This window comes from Chiloscyllium punctatum, chromosome 48 (genome assembly GCF_047496795.1).
Source record: "Chiloscyllium punctatum isolate Juve2018m chromosome 48, sChiPun1.3, whole genome shotgun sequence".
Classification (NCBI taxonomy): Eukaryota; Metazoa; Chordata; class Chondrichthyes; order Orectolobiformes; family Hemiscylliidae; genus Chiloscyllium; species Chiloscyllium punctatum.
The window spans coordinates 59,701,739-59,722,247 of NC_092786.1; the positions used below are offsets into that span (position 1 = coordinate 59,701,739).

Here is a 20,509-nt window from a genome sequence, read left to right on the forward strand (position 1 = left end):
TCTCCATAGTTACCCTTTTGTCCTTAATGTATTTGTAGATTCTCCTTTGGATTCTCCTTAACCCTATTTGCCAAAGTTATCTCATGTCCCATTTTTGCTCTCCTGATCTCCCTCTTAAGTGCACTCCTCCTGCTTTTATACTTTTCTTGGGATTCACTCGATCTCTGCTGTCTATACTTGACAGATAGAATAGTGAAGGCGGCATTTGGTATGCTTTCCTTGATTGGTCAGAGCATAGGAGTTGGGAGGTCATGTTGCGGCTGTACAGGACGTTGGTTGGGCCACTCTTGGAATATTGCGTGTAATTCTGGTCTCCTTCCTATCGGAAGGATGTTGTGAAACTTGAAGGGGTTCAGTTCAGATTTACAAGAATGTTGCCAGGGTTTGAATGACTTGGGCTATAGGAAGAGGCTGCATAGGCTAGGGCTGTTTTCCCTGAAGCATCAGAGGCTGAGGGGTGACCTTATAACGGTTTATAAGACCATGAGGGGCATGGATAGGGAAAACAGACTAAGTCTTTTCCCTGGGTGGGGGGAGTCTAGAACTAGAGGGCATAGGTTTAGAGTGAGAGGGGAAAGATATAAAAAGGATCTAAGGGGCAAATGTTTCACACAGAGGCTGGTGCGCATATGGAATGAGCTGCCAGAGGAAGTGGTGGAGGCTGGTACATTGCAACATTGAAAAGACATCTGGATGGGTATATGAATAGGAAGGGTTTAGAGGAATATGGGCCAAGTACTGGCAAATGGGACTAAATTAGGTTGGGATATCTGGTCAGCATGGACGAGTTAGACTGAATGGTCTATTTCCGTGCTGTACATTTCTATGACTCTATATGCTTCCTTCTGTTTCTTGATCAAAATCTTAAGTTCTTTAGTCATTCAGCATTCCCTACACTTACCAGCCTTACCTTTCAGCCTAAGAGGAACATACTGTCTCTGGTCTCTCATCTCATTTTTGAAGGCTTCCCATTTTCCAGTTGTCCCTTTACCTGCAAACATCCACCCTCCAATTAACTTTTGAAAGTTCTTGCCTAATACCATCAAAATTGGCCTTCCTCCAGTTTAGAACTTTACCTTTTAGATTTGGTCTATTCTTCTCCATTACTATTTTAAAACTAATAGAATTATGATCACTGGCCCCAAAGTGCTCCCAAACTGACACCTTAATCACCTGTCCTGCCTTATTTCCCAAGTGTAGGTCAAGTAAGTCTAGTCCTGATGGAGGGTTTTCATCTGAAGCATTGACTTTCCTGCTCCTCAGATGCTGTCTGACCTGCTGTGCTCTTCCAGCTTCACACCTGTCAACTTTGACTTCTAGCATCTGCAGTCCTTACTGTCTCCTAGGTCACATTTTGCACCTTCTTTTGTACCTTGTATTGAATCAGAAAATATTCTGATCACACTTTACAAATTCCTCTCCATCTAAGCCCTTAGCACTATGGCAGTCCCAGTCTATGTTTGGAATGTTAAAATCCCCTACCATAACCACCCTATTACTCTTACAGATAACTGAGATATCCGTACAAATTTGTTTCTCCATTTCCCACTGACTTTTGGGAGGGTCTATAGTACAATTCTAATAAGGTGATCATCCCCTTCTTATTTCTCAGTTCCACCCAAATAACTTCTCTGGACGTATTCCCAGGAATATCCTCCCTAAGTACAGCCCTAATGTTACCCCTAATCCAAACGTAACAACAAATGCAACCTCTTCTTTATTCCTCTTTAATCATCAGCTCAGGAGACATAGAATATCTCAAGAGCAAAGTTGAAAAAAATAAACTTTTATTGAAAACAATAGTGAAATGGCTAATTGATTGGAGGGACTTTTTTGTAACATCAGTGTAAATAATGATGCACAATATTATAAATGGGTAGTGCTACTTGTAGCCTTTATTCATTGTATAGTTTCGGTCATGAATTCCACAAGTTGGGGCCAAGGAAGTGGATAGTATTTTCGATGATGGTTCAATTAAAATTGGTCATTGTCAAGAGGAATGCAGGTTCCAGGGTTGGAGGAGATTAGAATTAGGGAGAGGCCAGACTAAGGAAGATTTGAATACAAAGATCAGAATTTTCAAATTGAGGCATTGCTTAACCAGGAGCCAGTGTGGGTCAGTGAGTACAGGGAGGATGGGTGAGTTGGACTTGGTGCGATTAAAGACATAGGCAACACAATTTACACCTCAGGTTTACAGAAGGTAGAATGTAAGTGGTTAGCAAGGAGTGTTTTGGAAGAGTCAGTGAGTTAACAAAGTCATGTACAAGGGTTCAAGTGGTAGATAAGCTGAGACCTGGTTAGAGTCAAAACGTCTGGCACTGGAAAAGCACAGCTGGTCAGACAGCATCCATGCAGCAGGAGAGTCAATGTTTAGGAATGATGAGTCCTGTTGAAGAGCTTATGCTCAAAACATCGACTCTCCTGCTGTTCAGATGCTGTCTGACTGGCAGTGCTTTTCCAGTGGTAGACTTTTTGACTCTGATCTCCAGCATCTGCAGTCTTCACCTTTACCCTGAGACAGGGTTAGAGTCAAGTAATGTTACAAAGATGGACACAGACAGTCTTAGTGACTGTATGGCTATGTAATTGGAATTGAATGTAACTGCAAGATTGCAAACTATCTAGTTCAGGCTACAGAGAATTACCAAGGAGAGAGAAGGAGTTAGTAATTTGGGAATGGAATTTGTCATAGCTTCAGAGATTACTGATATTATAATTTTTGGAGATGGCTGATAAGTAAATCAACATTTTTGAAACCGTGGAGGTGATCCAAAAAGAAGACGGTGGTCAGTATAAATGTGAAATCTGATACTTCATGCCAGGATGATATTCTTAAGCAGCAGCACGTTGACAATCAATAGGAGATTGTCAAGTTCTGAGCCTTCAGGTTACAATATGAGAGCAGATGAAAAGCCATTGCCAATGTAATGGAGAGAGAAATAACTGGAGAATGGAATAGACTCCTTTCATGAAATGAAAAGATTAAATGTTAGGGCTCAGTTTTCAAGACTGAGATGGATAGGTCTTCACAAACAGAACCAAGATAAATGGTGTGAAGATGCCAGTGTTACACTGGGGTGGACAAAGTCAGAAGTCACACGACACCAGGTTATAGTCCAACAGGTTTACTTGCAATCATAAGCTTGCAGAGCGCGGTTCCTTCGTCAGGGGAAGAATTGATACGTGGTATCTCTAAAGTGATGCATACAGTCAATGGTACCTGTCTCCGTGAGGAAGCCTGTCACAAAGCTACATGCCTGCTTCAGATTCTAGAGGAATATCCAGTAAAAAGGAAAGATCCCTAGAAATGAATATCCTTGTTACACTGGACCTCCATTTGAGTTATACAAGTTGGGTAGAAACAGTATGTACCTTTTGCAAATTTTACTATTATTTTTCCTTCTGGGAGCTACTTCTCTCTGGAGTGAAACATTTTCAGCTCGCTTGGAAGACAGGCCCTTACAGAGCTCCCAATGCAACTGAAAGATTGAGCAAATATCACCTACTTCATCCTGGAAGGAGTCCAATACTTTGAGGATGATGGCCATAGTCACCCTCCCAGCCTCCAGGTAGCGTCATCCTTCCCTGAGTTGGCTGCTATTTTGTAACAAATATGTAATTGCCACCAGAACTAATACATATCTGGGGCTTTTAGAGATCCCAGACCAGCAGGATGCAGATAGGCTAGAGACTTGGTCAGAGAAATAGCAGATGGAGTCTAATTCGGACAAATGCAAGGTGATGCATTTTAGGAGATCTAATACACCAGGGAAGTATACAGTAAATAATAGAACCCTTAGTAGCATCAACATACAGAGGGACATAGGCAATACAAGTGATAAGGTAGTCAAGAAGGCATACTTGCCTTCATCGACTGGGACATAGAGCATAAAAATCGGCAAGTCATGTTGCCGTTGTATAGAACTATATTCTAAATGTGGTCTAACTACTGTATTTAGTTCTGGTCAGCACACTGCTAGAAGGATATGGAAGCTTTGAAGAGGGTACAGAAATTGCTTAGTCAGATGTTGTCTAATTTGCAATGTTTTAGCAATGAAGCAAAATTGGAGAAGCTTGACTTGATTTCCCTTGAAGGGAGATCTGATAGAAGCTTACAAAATTATGAGCAGTATGGACAGAATGGACAGTCAGAATCTTGTTCCCAAGATAGGACATAGGTTTAAGGTAAAAGGGGGTAAGTTTAAAGATGATGTGAGAGATACAGAGGGTGGTAAGTGCCTGGAATGCACTACCAAAGGAAGTGGTGGAGGTGTATACAATAGCAACATTTAAGAGGAATCTTGACAAATTTATGAATAGGCAGGGAATCGAGGGATATGGACCACATAGAGACAAAAGATTTTTAGTTTAGAAAGACATTGTATTTTGGTGCAGTCTTGGTGGGCCAAAGGGCCTGTTCTTGTGCTGTACTTTTCTTTGTTCTTGTTCATGCAACTCTACCCTAACACTGGAGCTCAATGAGATCAATGATGAAGCACAAAAGTGGGCTATACCTTAAATGATATGACAAATACTCCTTCTGTTTCACTTCCATATTTTTGAATGGCTTCTGGATCCTCGGTTACCATAACAACTGGCATCAATTCTGCAAGATGATTATAATACCAGACTGTGGCATAGTAAATACACCTGGAATAAATAATTTGTGTTTTCATTATTTCCTTTGTTTGACTGAAATGTCTAATGTTTTGTTTAACGGTGGGATGAAGAACATACAGGGCTTTCAATACTTATCAACTTCCAACTGAGCTCAGAATGCTTTCTTCCCTAAGTTCAAATTTTCTCCAAATCAAAATACAGACAGCAATGATCAAATGATAGTACCAGATAACCACAGAATAAAATATTTCACTCAACACAAAAAAACCACATTTATCAATAACTTCTGCCCTCCTACAACATATATGCCCCATACTAGACCTCTCAACAATGTAGAGATCGGGTATACATCCTCTCACACACAATTCCCGCCAAGTCAAGAATCCATTCAAAAGCATTATATTGTTATACTCAAATCAAACTCTCAACATTTTCCATTATAAAAAGACTAGAACATAGAACAATACAACACAGAACAGGCCCTTCGGCCCACGATGTTGTGCCGAACATTTGCCCTAGCTTAAGCACCTATCCATGTACCTATCCAATTGCCGCTTAAAGAGAATTACATATTTTCCAATGATATTGCCAGCCGACTGTGTGGAGTTTGCACATTCTCCCAGTGTCTGCATCGGTTTCCTCTGGGTGCTCTGGTTTCCTCCCAATCCAAAGGTTAGGTGAATTGGCCATGCTAAATTGCCCATAATGTTCAGGGATGTGTAGCTTAGGTGCATGAGTCATGGTAAACGCAGAGCAATAAGGTAGGGGAATGGGTCTGAGTGGGTTACTCTTGGAGGTGTGGAGCTGTTGGGCCAAATGGCCTGTTGAAAAAATGAAGTTTTTCTCAGAACTGTACAAATTAATTTTCCTTTTCCCTATTCTAAATCTCCTGTGCTTAATCTTGTAATTATTGCAAAAGTGGGGACTGCAGATGCTGGAGATTAGAGTGGTGCTGGAAAAGCACAGCAGGTCAGGCAGCATCCAAGGAGCAGGAAAATCAATGTTTTGGGCAAAAAAACCCTTCCTCAGAAATGAAGCTGGGAGCCTCGGGGGTGAAGAGATAAATGGGAGGGGGAGGGTGGGGCTGTGGCAAGGTAGCTGAGAGTGCAATAGGTGGATGGAGGTGGGGGTGAAGGTGATAGGTCAGAGAGGAGGGTGGAGCAGATCGGTGGGAAGGAAGATTGACAGATGGGAGAGGTCATGAGGACGGTGATGAGCTGGAAGATTGGAACTGGGGTAAGGTCGGTGGAGGAGAAATGAGGAAGCTGGTGAACCCCACCACCAGAGATATTAGATTGGATTCCCTACAGTATGGAAACAGGCCCTTCGGCCCAACAAGTCCACACCGACCCTCCAAAGAGTAACCTATCCAGAACCATTCCCTTATGCTATATTTACGCCTTTCTAATGCACCTAACACTATGGGCAATATTAGCATGGCCAATTCACCTGACCTGCACATATTTCCCTCCTCACTCCTATGCGCTTTCCATAAAGACCGTTCCCTCCGCAACTACCTGGTTAGGCCCATGCCCCCTAACAGCCCACCCTCCCCTCCTGCCACTGCAGGCATTGCAAAACCTGTGCCCACATCTCCCGCCTCACCTCCATCCAAGACCCCAAACGAGCCTTACACATCCATCAAAGTTTCACCTGCACTTCCACACATGTCATTTACATCTGTTGCTCTCAAAGTGGTCTCATTTATATTGGGGAGATGGCTGCTTACTTGCAGCGTGCTTCAGAGGACATCTCCAAGACACCCGTACCAATCAATCCCACTGCCCTGTGGCTGAACATTTCAACTCCCCATCCCACTCTGCCAAGAACATGTAGGACCTGGGCCTCCTCCATCGCCACTCCCTTACCACTGAACGCCTGGAGGAAGAATGCCTCATTTTTTGCCTTGGAAGCCTTCAACCCCATAGCATCAATGTGGATTTCACCAGTTTCCTCATTTCCCCTCCCCCACCTTACCCCAGCTCCAACCTTCCAACTCAGTCCTCATGACCTGTCCCATCTATCAATCTTCCTTTCCATCTATCTGCTCCACCCACCTCTCTGATCTATCACCTTTACCTCCACGTCCATCCACCCACTGCACTCTCAGCTACCTTCTCCCCAGCCTCACCCCTCCCATTTATCTCTCCACCCCTAAGGCTCTCTGCCTCATTCCTGATGAAGGGCCTCTGCCCGCAACATCAATTTTCCTGCTCCTTGGATGTTGCCTGACCTGTTGTGCTTTTTCAGCATCACTCTAATCTTGTAATTATGGCGCCTCATTCTTAGTCTCCTCAACCACTGGAAACAAGATTCTTTCTACCCTGCTTTATTCTTGTTCATAAATGGCTTAGGCAGTACTATTTTAATTCTTTAATTACAATTATAGCAAGATATACTTATGACAGCCAAAGCGCACTGGCTGACCATTACAAATTACTTCTTATAATTCTGAAATGCGAATGTTATCCAATTTCTACATTTAAGTAAAGATAATATTCTGGGCACCTTCCAAACATGTATAATATAGAGTGTGAATTAAAGACTAAAACACAAGATTTACAGTAAGCATTCAAGATTTTTAAAAAGCTCCAAACATCTCAGGTTGGATTTCAACAACAGACCTGGTCTGCCATTTTTCTAGAGATTCTCCATGCTCTCTCGGTACATATGAGTACAGCTGGAATTCATTGAAGAACAACACACATTCATGACGAGCGTCCTTCAGCAGGTTCCGCAATTTGTTGTAATGTCTGTAATGAAACAACCAATGAGTACGATCAGATTGGCTCCAATATTTTTCCATTTTACATCTTCAAAATTGTATTATTTGTTTACCTTCTCCCTCCCTCACACGTTTATTCTATCACCTTTATCATAGTGATAGAGGTGAAAGAGACCCTTTGGTCCAACTTGTCCATGCCTACCAGCAAATTAATCTAGTCCCATTTGCTAGCATTTGGCCCATATCTCTCTAAACTCTTCCTATTCATTTACCCATCCAGATACCTTTTAAATCTTGTAATTGTACCTGCCTCTACCACTTCCTCAGGCAGTTCATTCTAAACACACACCATCCTCTGCATGAAAACACTGCCCCTCATGTCCCTTTTCTATCTTTCCCCTCCCACCTTAAACCGTTGCCCTCTAGTTTTGAACTTCCCTACACTGGGAAAAATACCTCGGCTATTCACCCTATCCATTCCTCTCAAGATTTTATAAACCTCTATAACGTCACCCCTCAGTCTCTGACAGTTTGGGGGAAAATACCCCAGCCTACTCTGTCTCACTTTATAGCTCAAACCCCCCATTCCTGGCAACATCCTTGTAAATCTTTTCTAAACCCTTTCAAGTTTAACAACATCTTTCCTATAGCAGGGAGACCAGAATTGAACACACTGTTCCAAAATAGAATTGAATAATTTGAATTGAATTTATTGTCACGTGTACCGAGGCACAGTGAAAAGCTTTGTTTTGCGAGCAATACAGGCAGATCACACAGTTAAGTAGCACAGGTAAGTAAATAATAGGTAAACAGCAGCAAAAACAAAAACACAGGTACAGGCGAATGCTAAGAGTTTGAGAGTCCATTCAGTAGTGTAGAAACTGCTTTGAAACCGGCTGGTGCATATGTTCAGGCTTCTGCACTTTCTCCCCGATGGTAGAGGTTGTAGAAAAACATTGCCAGGGTGGGATGGATCTTTGAGAACGCTGACGGCCTTTCCTTGACAGTGAGCCTGATTCTATCAATGGGAGGTTGGCCTTTGTGATTGTCCGGGCTGAGTTCACCACTCTCTGTAACCGTTTCCGAACCTGAATGGTACAGTTGCCATACCAGGTATTGATACATCCAATCAGAATGCTCTCGATGGCACACCTACAAAAGTTGGCAAGGGTATTCGCCATCATACCAAATTTCCTCAGCTGCCTGAGGAAGAAGAGACGTTGTTGGGCCTTTGTAACTAGTGCGTTCACATGAAAAGTCCAAGAAAGCTTGTTGTGAATGACCATTCCCAGGAGCTAGACACTCTCCACTCATTCCACCTCTGTTGTATAGGGGGGGCATGAGTAACATCCCGCCGAAAGTCAATAATGAGTTCCTTGGTTTTGCTGGCAGAGAGAGCTAGGTTGTTCTAAGTGCACCATTTCTCCAGGTCTTCCACCTCCCGTCTAATACATCAATGATTTATTTTCATTAAAACTAGTAGACATTGCTAAAAGAAGCACATTTCTGACAATGCAGCACACCCATAATACTATATTCAACCCGTAATACTATAAATTCTAGATTGTATACTGAGGCTCCATAACAGATCTCAAACCCATAACTCTGATTCAAAGACAAAAGTACTACCAATTGAGCACCAATATTTGTATTTTCTGCTTTTATTCCGTAATTTCAGCATGCATAATATTGTACAATGTGAAATGAGTTTTGGTCCATCTTAAACCAGCTATCAATGGGTATTTGTGCTCAGCTGTACAATACATATTGCCCCCAATATGTTCAAGAAAACAGAGCTTTGCAGGTTTACATTTAATCACAAATAAATATCTACATTTATCAGAGTCAGAATTCTTGTGATAGGTTTAGTATTATTGACTGCTGATTTTCCTTTTTTCTTTACAAACACTCAAAAGGAAGAAGTGCATATTTGTGTGTAATTCTACTCCAGGTGTTCTAAAGTTATATGATTGTTTTGTCTTCATATGTAAAAAAAATTAGCTTTTGATAATTGGTTGTGAAATTACAATTCCTAAGTTTTGTGAGCTTGCCAGAATGAAAGGACTGTTAATTTTCTGTGTATATAACCAATTAATGTACAAACCCAGCAAGTTCTTAAAAATAATGAAAAGGCTAAGGGTCAAATGCAGTTTGTAAAGGCAAACAGCAAAGTGGCATAAATTAATCAGTAAATTCAGGACATTCATAACTCATCACATGTCTTTTCATCCTCTGAATTTGTTAGAATGTTGCAGAAGAATACACAGGGTAACAGAACAAATGACGAATGGCACAGGATCAAAGACAGACTTCTGGTTAGTTTCACTTGGTGATATGGAAATATGTAATGAGAATCTTTAACAAAATAAATAAATTGTACTAATCTTGTTGGTTCAAAAGTAAAGCAGCAACAACTTGTATGTACACAGTGCTCTGATGGCATTACAATGTAGCAAATACTTCACAGGGACCTTTATGAAGCAAAATTTAAGGTGGAATCAAAAATGGCAAACTTTTAAGGATAAAGGCCAAAATCTTGTCAAGGATATAGGTTTCAAGCAGCATCATAAAGGAGTAAGTAAGCAGCACAATTAAGGGCCTTAGCTGAAGATATGAGGGGCGCATGAGGGTAGGCTTGGAAGAAGATTAGATATTTGGAGTTTTATGGGGCTGAAGACGATGGAACTAATTAATAAGAAAATTAATTAACTGAAGAAATTAATGTAGCAGGATTACAACTAGATTCTCCATGTACAGAATGGTATTTCAACATTTGGTACAATGATGAACGTTGAGGGTCAGCGACTGGGAAAAGAGATTTTCCAATAAATACTTTGGGAATCAACAAAAGTACAATGAAAAGACGCATTACTCTGCAGACTAAAGGTGTAAACCTTAATACATGAACAAGACATGATCATTCCCAGGCAGCTTGCTATGTCGTCAACATTTTGATAGAGAAATTTGCCAAGTGTATGACTAACTAAATTTAGGGAGATGGTGAACACAAATACTGAGCTCTGACCTGTAATGCATTACACTTCCAACCATCATGCCTGGTTGTAAGTACAATGTTTTAACCATATAAGAAAGGGATACTGCATCTATAATTCCAAGAAAATTATTAATACTTAACATTTCAAGAATCTAATTGATTTTGAACAGAATGAAAGCATCGAATGACAAATGAAAAAAAAAATCCAGCTTGCCAAAAGTTAATCTTACTCAAATTAGTAGCTAGAAACTCGTTACATCAACTGATTTCCATCAAAAGGGAAATGGATTTGACATTCAATTCCTGGAACAGATAAAATACTTGCAAAGAATATTCCTGTTTCACATCTAAAAATATTTGCCAATTTGGTAGAAAAGACTCCCCTGTTGTTACAGAGCTGTTTATAACCAGTCCAAGATCAGATATCAATGAAAAGTTTTCCAACTGTTATTTTCAAATAAGTTTGGAAGTTCCGATTCACTAAAGACACAAACTATTTGAAAAGATTTAAGTTTCTATGCTATAAATTAAACAAATTGGGAAAAGTTAAGACCTTTAAAGTTGTTAAAGGCTTTCATGAAAATACCACAGAAGGTAACTGGTGGCAGCAGGCACAGAAATCCATACTGCACACAGAGGGAATTAAATGAACAACAGGGACAAAATTAACAACAATCTGTTAAGTTGATGGTCTTTGATTAAAATAGCCCAAGGCTTTTAACAGACACCCAATCCTCAAGGGAAATTTTTCAAAATGTTAGCGGGCAGTTGATTTTATTTACTGCAAATTTAACCATTTGATGACTTGAGTACACAATATTCCTTCTTGAAAATTAAAGGTATAACCAGATGCTTTGAGTTATTTGAAAAAAATGTTCAAAATCAAGACATTTTGTTTGACGATATTGATTTTCCAAAATAGTTTATGAACATTGGTTATATTATATTTTCTCAATATTGGTTATATTTTCTCAATCTTTTATTTCCAAATCTAATGGAGTTAAGTATAATTTCTCACGCAACAAATAGGACAGTGTAACTTTTAAAGCATCAAAGGCCAATTTAGTGACCACTTAAAACTGTTTAGATACAAACAGGCTTATTGAATATTGTCTATTTAAGCAACAATTTGTTTTTTTATAAAACACATGTAAAATTAAAAATTAAAAGCTTAAAGAGTACTTTATAGATCTGGATTGGTAAGGGAATCAAAGATTATGGGAGAATGAAGGAGAATGGGGTGGGGGGCATACCAGCCCTGATCGGATTGTGCAGCACACCCATTGGGACAAAGAGCCTAATCCTGCTTCTATGTCTTGTGGTCTTGCTCTTGAGTGGAGCAGCACTGACATTAGATTAGATTAAATTCCCTACAGTATGGAAACAGGCCCTTCGGCCCAGCAAGTCCACACAGACCGTCCGAAGAAAAACCCACCCAGACCCACTACCCCACCCCACATTTACCCCTGACTAATGCGCCTAACACTATGGGCAATTTAGCATGGCCAATTCACCTGACCTGCACATCTTTGGATTGTGGGAGGGAACCTGAGCACCCGGAGGAAACCCACGCAGACACGGGGAGAATGTGCAAACTCCACACAGACAGTCGCCCGAGGCAGGAATTGAACCCAGGTCCCTCGCGCTGTAAGGCAGTGGTGCTAACCACTGAGCCACCGTGCCGCCCCATGAAAGGCCAAATGGCCTCATTCCGTTTTGTAACTATTCTGTGAATCTATCATAAGAAACATAGAACATACCATGGCTGTATTTTCTAGAAAGGAGCTAACTGAAGGAGTCCTGAGAGAGCTTGTCAAGATTTTGTCAGAGATTGATAAATTAGACAGAGAGAAGATATTTCCACTTGTGGTTGCGGTCATAAACATGAAATAGTCTCTGTGCTGTAAAAAAATTTCTAATGCTGTGTACAAGTAAATCAGCAAATTTCTACAGGTACACTTGTAAAGGACCCTTGCTAAACCTCAGCTGGAGTACTGTCTATCATTGTGGATACCACATTGCAGGAAAGATGCAAATACTTTGGAGAGAGAGCGCAGAAGTGATTTACAAGAATGGTTCCATGTGGGATTGGAAGGTTCAGGTATAAGAAGAGGCTGAAAAGGCTGGGGCTTTTTTCCCCCTAGAGTGCAGGAAGCTGAGGAATGACTTTATAGAGGTTTATAAAATCATGAGGGAAAGACAAAAAAGGGATCAGAGGGGTAATTTTTTCACACAGAGATGATGGCATGTATGGAATGAGCTGCCAGAGGAGATGGTAGAAGTGGGTACAATTACAATATTTAAAAAGCATCTATATAGTTATATAAATAGAAAGCATTTAGAGGGATATAGCCAAATTCTGGCAAATGGGAATAGACTAATTTAGAATATCTGGTTGGCACAGATGAATCGGACTGAAAGGTCTGTTTCCATACTATACAATGTTATGACTCTATGAACAGTAGTGAGTGAAACAGAATGTGAAGTTAGCCATGTTAGGACAGAGCAGTAAAAACACAGAACTACATTGTTTTGAAACTGAATTTTGAAGAATGAAATATAGAAACTGCGGGTTTTACAAGGAAAGATGGAACATGTTTGCACAGTATATTAGGGAATGTAATGCATTGTGCAGCTGGCAAAACTTCTCTCTCTGCCAATTTGTTGTGAAAGACGTGACCTTGATTCCCCTGTTCACAGATGGCATCAAGACCTGGACAAAGTGTTAAATTTAGAAATTCAACAGAAGTTTAACTCACAATTTTTTTTTTAGCCAGGAGCTACTGGCAGGTGAAGCATTAAACAGGACATAGTTACATTTGGATAATTTTAATGGTTGATTTAAACAAGACAAATCTTGGGTCTACACAACACAAAGATTATAGTGAAATAGATCCTCAACTAGGATCATGGTTAACTTAAATAAAAGCAAAATACTGCAGGTAATGAAAATCTGAAATAAACCAAGAATTAGAGAGGAACTCAGTAGATCAGGCAGCATCCCTGGAGAGAGAAACAGAATTAACGTTTCGAGTCTGGTATGACTCTTTTTCAGAACTGAGTTCGAGAACTAATTCCTAGTTCTAGATTCACCCACAGGAGGAAACATCTACACTGTAAAGACCCTTCAGATCTTATAGGTTACAAGCAAGTCGCATCTTACACTTATAAATTCCATCAGATACAAGACTAGTCTGTCCAACCTTTCAATGTGACACATTCCAGACATTAGTTTAGTAAATCTTCTTTGAACTTCATCCAACAAAACTTAAGAATCTTCCTTAAATAAGGAGACCAATACTGTACACAGTATTCCAGATGTGGCCTCAGCAATGCACTGTATAACTTGAAAGTGTGTTGCTGGAAAAGCACAGCAGGTCAGGCAGCATCTGAGAAGCTGCAGAATCGATGAGTATTGTCAAAAATCTGAATTGTAAGAAAAACATTGAACAAGGTTGAGCTTTTCACTCTTGAATACAGCAGGAAGACCTTATAGAGGAACAGTCGATAAGATAGTTAAGGGAACTGAAAAGGTAAGATCTGGAATATCTCTTTAAGCTAAAGGAAGATGGGGAAGAAGAAGATGTAACTTTCAGCTAGTCAAAATTTTCACCCAAAGGGTGAAGAACATACAGAATAAACTTCCTGGGAGAGTAAAGAAGTTAAAATGAGTAACTTTTTTCATTTGTTCTCAGAAGACAGCAATACATCTAAGGCTGTACTGTATTTATGTTTTTATAGCCGACCAACAGTTATTATTCTAAAATGTTGGTAGAATTTAGTGCACAGCTGAAGGATTTTTAACTGTATTGACCCAGTAGTATTGAAAGAAAACCATAACAAATCCAAATCAGAATGCAATTCTGAGACAATGGTGTTTGCAGAACACTGCTGCTATTGCTCTTCTCAGCAGTTGCGCCCACTAGGAAGGAGGTGCAGTGGAAGTTTCCTTGATTAATTTGTGCAATAGATTTTGTAAACTGAACACGCTGCATCCACTGTGCGTCAGCAACAGAGCAGTAAACATGCAGTATAGCAGCAGTAGCCCTAATTAACTGAACTATTCTGCCTTTGTTGTGCTGAATTCCCCTCCTCACACATAGCGTACAAGTTATGTATTGTAAACTAGAGGAAGATCAGAGATCACACAATGGTTAAAAACTCCCCCAAGCACCACAACAACAAGCGACATTCATGTGACTAGGAAAGTGGCAGGAAAGTGGAGTTAAGGGTTATCAGACTTGTCGTGATTGCTTGGTGGAGTGAACTTGATGGGTTGAATTGTCTACTTCTGCTCCTTTGTTTTATTTGAGAGTCAATTGCATTGCTGTAGATCTGGAGTCATATCTATCGACATTCATGCTAATCCTGCATCAGACAATGAGAAAATCCACACGCAACAATGAAATGATTGAGAGTTTGCATATTCCAGAACAATAAAAATTCTCTCACTACTTTAGGCTAATTGCTCAACAGAGAGACAGAGATAGAGCAATAGACAATGACATTGCTAAAAATACTCATTAATACAGTATCAATCAAACAATGAGGAAAAAGAAAAGAAAGGCAGAGATACACAGAACAAGGCAAAGCAGAGAATGAATGTTTCACAAATCCCACTCACGCTGCAACTGAGATTTCAATGTCATAAAATCTTACAAGGTCATGAGTTTATGAGTGAAAAAAAAATCAGTTCACAGTGCAGCATGAACTCAACCAGCAGTCATTGTGATATCTTTCCCCTCTGGCTCAAAAGATGCCATACAATCTGTTGTTATAAACCAGAGCAAACTCTCTCAAAATATATTAAGATGATAGGATCGAGGCTAACATTTTCTCATATTAAAGGCAAGTGCCATGTGCTGCTTTCCGGCTACAATTTGATTGATCAAGCTACTAGTCGTGAAGTAAAACACATTTTATCATATATTATAGTTAAACTATAACAACAAAAAAATTGGAATAACAACTCTATCAGAAAATAGAATAATAAATTATGTAACTTCTAAACTGTAACTGTCCCAATATAGTAACATCCCATAAGCACACCCTTAGCAAAGGGAAATTCAGTTAAATAGACTGTCTCACATGCAATTTTCTAGCCCAGGAGGAAAAACATCAAGAGAAAACTCAGACAAAGTAGCATGGAAAGATGTACTACACCTTCAAAACCCAGCTACAAGCCCCCAGCAACTGCTACTGAGAAACTAAAACTAAAAATCCTGATTCTGTGGGAGCTTGCCCCACACCCATTCAGACTATTTCTATTGTCCTGACTTTTTAAAAAAAAACCCAAGGCCTCACAAACTGTTTACTTTATTAGATTCAAATCGACAGCTCTTCACTTCAAAAAAAAATTAAGACCAAATACACCTCTTAAAGCCATAGAATAGTCACAAATCTAAAAGGGAAATGTTTTTGTTATGGGGTTAGAGTAATGTTTAATAAATCGAAAAAGTTTGTGTCTCCAAAATCCCATCAAGACATTTCACAGTTGGATTGGTTATTACCTGCAATCTACTGGGGTAGATAATAAGGAATCTCGTATAATGTTTTACTGAGATGGCAATGCCTCTTAAATCTAGCATAACAATAAAAAATATAGACAGCATTCAATGACATGCTTAATATTGTGTCCTACTAAATACTAGATTTATTAAAAAAAAACTAGTTTTCTCATTTACAATATGTAGAACAAAACATATTTCCTTCATAAAATAAGTAACATATTTCTTCATTTTACACAGGGGGTTGTTGTGATCTGGAATGTACTATCTGAAAGTACATTGGAAATAGATGTAATAAAAATTTTGAAAATTGGACAAATCCTTGAAGAGAAATATTACAGGAATACAGGGAACAAGCACGGCAGTGAGATCAATCGAATAACTCTACAAAAGGACCGGCACAGACACTATGGGCTGATAAGCCTCCTTCCACAGGGGAGGCAGTCAAATCAAAAGTGAAAATCAGTATAAGAGAATTGGAAAAATGCACATACTAGTAAAACACACTGATCCTTGATTTCTGCTTTAACAAAGCATCTTAAATACTTACTACCTTTTGAGCAAAGACATGGCTTTTCATAGAGTGATGTGCTCTTCTTATCAGATGTGCAAGATCAGGGAGCATTTCAATGTTCCTGGAGACTGTTTACAGGAAGTGTGTTTGGTTGTGAATCCTATCAGATCACAGATCGGTTGGAGTGGCATTTAGAAGTAAAGACAAATTTACAGGAGCTGGGGCATTTGCGGAATGGCAATTTCAGCAAAGTAGAGTAACTGCAGATACAGTCAAGTGGAATCCTACTAGGAAAGTAAGCGAGGAAGGCAGGTAGTGCAGGAGTCTCTTGTGGTTATTCCCATCTCAAACAATCCAAATCTCTGATTTGGATACTTTATGGGATTATGACCTCTCAGGGGAATATAGCACTGACAGCCAGTTTTCTGGTGCTGTGACTGGCTACTGTAAAGAGGGGTATATCAAGTTCAAAGCAATCGATTGTGATAGGGGACTTTCTAGTCAAAGGCACAGATGCGGCCATCAGCGAGACATCAGAATGGTGTGCTGCCTCCCTGGTGCCAGAGTCAAAGATATCTCAGAGTGGGTGTAGGATATTCTGAAAGAGGAGAGAAACCAGCAGGTCATTGTACACGTTGGCACCAACGACATCGGTAGAGAAAGGGACAATAGGCACAGAGAACATAGGAAATTAGGCAGGAGATTACAAAGTAGATCATTGAGGGTAGTAATATGTGGATACTCCCAGTGCCATGCGCTAGAAAGAGGAGGAATAAAAGGATGTGTGGCTAACGAGCTGGCGCAAGGGGCAAAGATTCACATTTTTGGACCATTGGGATCTCTTCTTGGGTAGAAGTAATCTGTATACAAAGGACAGGTTGTACCTGAATTGGAAGAAAACCCATACACTGGCGGGGAGAAAGAGATCTTAGAAATCTGCAAGAACAATGGGGTTGTAATGATAGGGGTGTGTTGTTGAACAAAGAGACCCGAGTGTGCTTGTTCATAAGTTCCTTCAAAGTGGAGTTGCTGGTAGACAGGGTAGACACTTGTCTTCATTGGTCAATGCACTGAGTACAGGACTCCTGTACGTCACATTGCAATTGTACAGGTCATTGGTAAGGCCACTTTTAAAAACCTGTGTTCAATTCTGGTCTCCCTGCTGTAGGAAAGATATGGTTAAACTTGAAAGGGTAAAAAAAGATTCACAAGGATTTTGCCGGGATTTGGAGGGCTTGAGCCATTGGGGAGAGGCTGATTAGGTTCGGGTCTTTTCTCCCCCTGAGCTGAGGGGTGACTTACAGAGGTTTATAAAATTATGAGGGGCATGGATAAGTGAATAGCCAAGATCTTTTTCTAAGGGGAAGGAAATCCAAAACTCGAGGGCAGAGGTTGAAGGTGAGAGGGGAAAGATGTAAAACAGACCTGAGGGGCAACCTTTTTCACCCAGAGGGTGGTGCGTGCATGGAATGAGCACCTAAGGAGGTGTTGGAAGCTGGTACAATCATAACATTTAAATGTCACTTGATGGGGTACTTGAATTGGAAAGGTTTAGAGGAATATGGGCCAAATGTTAGCAAATGGAATTAGATTAGCTGAGGATATCTGGTTGTCATGGACAAGTTGATCTGAAGGATTTGTTTCCATACTGTATAACTATGACTCTATAAAGTAAAAGCACTGCAAAAGTAGTCATGTACCTAGGATCCTTCCAAGAATGTTCAATAAAGGAACATTGGAAAGGCATTCTATGGGGTTCCACCTCCTATTGCAGTATTCAGTGGCCAGCTGTAAAATGGTGCTGACAATTAACTGTCAATAATCTGACAACAGTTCCCAACTATCACAACTGGGGCCAGGAGCCAACAGAGGACAATAGGTACTCCTTGTTTGAGAATTTGAAAATACTTAGTTTCCCCTTGAGACTTCATTCAAAGCAACCAGTTGTTTGAAAAGCAAATTATTCCCACATGCAAACCTTATTCACATCTCACCATAAAATATAATACATTTTATTCATTGTTTAGAATCCTCCTGTAATCTGTACTGTAACATATTCAGTTATAAAGTCATAGAGATATACAACATGGAAATAGACCCTTTGATCCAACTCGCCCATGCCAATGAAATATCCTATATAAATCCAGTCCCATTTGCCAGCATTTGGTTCATATCCCTCTAAGCCCCTCCTATGCATATACCCATCCAGATATCTTTTAAATGTTGCAATCGTACCAGCCTACATCACTTCCAGCTCATTCCATACATGCACCACCCTCTGCATGAAAAAGTTGCCTCTTAGGTCCTTTTATATCTTTCCCCTCTCACCTTAAACCTATGCCCTCTAGTTCTGGACTCCCCCACTCCCCTATTTACCCTATATGCCCCTCATGATTTTATAAACCTCTTTAAAGCCAGCCTTCAGCCTCCAAAGCTCTAGAGAAAACAGTCGCAACCTATTCAGTCTCTCCCTATAGCTCAAACACTCCAATCCTAACAACATCCTTGTAAATCTTTTCTGAACCCTTTGAAGTTTCATAACATCCTTCTTATAGGAGGTAGACCAGAATTGCACACAATACTCTAAAAGTGACTGAACAGTGTCCTGTACAGTCACAACATGACCTCCCAACTCCTATACTCAATGCACTGACCAGTAAAGTCAAGCATACCAAACGCCTTCTTCCCTATCCTACGTACCTGCGCTCCAAGGTCTCTTTGTTCAGCAACACTCCCCAGGACCTTACCATTAAATGTATAAGTCCTGCCCTGATTTGCCTTTCCAAAACGCAGTAGATCACAGTGATCTAAATTAAACTCCAGCTGGCACTCCTCAGCTCATTGGCCAATCTGATCAAGATCCAGCTGTACTCTGAGGTAACCTTCTTCACTGTCCACTGCACCTATTTTAGTGTCTTCTGCAAACTTACTAACTATACATCCTATGTTCACATCCAAATCATTTAAATAAATGACAAAAAAGCAACAGAGCCAGCACTGATCCTTGTGGCACACCACTATTGAAAATGCATTGTGTGTATTACACAGACTCTAAGCAAGAACCTCCAATCAAAAAATTGAACATCACAGAATCCCTACAGTGCAGGAAGAAGCTATTCATCCCATCAAGTCAGCATCAACCCTACGAAGAGCATCCCATCCAGACCCATCCCCCCACCCTATCCCTGTAATCCTGCATTTACCATTGCCTATCCACCTAACCTGTAGATCTTTGGACTGTGGGAGGAAACATGAACACTTAGTGGAAATCCACGTAGACACAAGGAGAGTGTGCAAACTCCACATTGATAGTCACCCAAGGCTGGAATCAAACCCAGGTCCCTGGAACTGTGAGGCAGCAGTGCTAGCCACTAAGTCACTGTGCTGCCCTCAAAGGAATATGTAATCTTTCTTTAGTGTTCCCAAAGATAAAGAGCATCTGAATGTTTTCTTATTGAGGGCTGCCTACAAATGACCACCTGAGGGGCCACGGGGTTGATTTCAGAACTCCTTCTCAATATAACAAATGTTGCCCTAAACAAATCTGTCCCATACATTACGCATAAACAATTTTGCCAGCCAAGATAATATATAAAATAAGAAAACTGGAGGAAATATTAGAAATTCAGTTATATTTGTACACAATAACTTATCTTGTCTGGAATAATTGGAACTAAGACATATTGTGATTTTTCAGATTACAAACTTCATAAATTGCTGAACCACCTATGTGAACGAGAAAACAGCATCTATATAATTTTTATAAAAGGGTAGAATGCCTTCAAGTAATATTTAGTTACTTTTCATTATAATCACCAGAAAGCTTGATTAGATTAGATTATTTACAGTGTGGAAACAGGCTCTTCAGCCCAACAAGTCCACACCGACCCTCCGAACAGCAACCCATTCAGACCCATTCCCCTACATTTACCCCTTCACCTAACACTACGGGCAATTTAGCATGGCCAATTCACCTAACTGGCAAAATTTTTGGACTGTGGGAGGAAACTGGAGCACCCAGAAGAAACCCACGCAGACATGGGGAGAACTTGCAAACTCCACACCGACAGTTGCCTGAGGCGGGAATTGAACCCAGGTCTCTGGCGCTGTGAGGCAGCAGTGCTAACCACTGTGCCACCTCTTGA

The 20,509-nt window shown here is 40.3% G+C and overlaps 1 protein-coding gene across 4 annotated transcripts in view; it reads right to left on the reverse strand.

Annotated features, from left to right (window-relative positions):
- Positions 1-20,509, reverse strand: part of dis3l (DIS3 like exosome 3'-5' exoribonuclease) — a 56,796-nt gene that overhangs the window by 34,432 nt on the left and 1,855 nt on the right. For all 4 annotated transcript variants that reach the window (XR_011955958.1, XM_072565389.1, XM_072565390.1 and 1 more), the window contains exons 3-4: positions 7,248-7,376; positions 4,518-4,653 (exon numbers count right to left, since the gene is read on the reverse strand). Coding sequence is in view for 3 of the 4 variants with exons in the window: in XM_072565389.1 (XP_072421490.1) it covers positions 4,518-4,653; positions 7,248-7,376 (265 nt within the window). In the remaining variant the exon portion in view is untranslated. The remainder of the gene's footprint in view (positions 1-4,517; positions 4,654-7,247; positions 7,377-20,509) is intronic.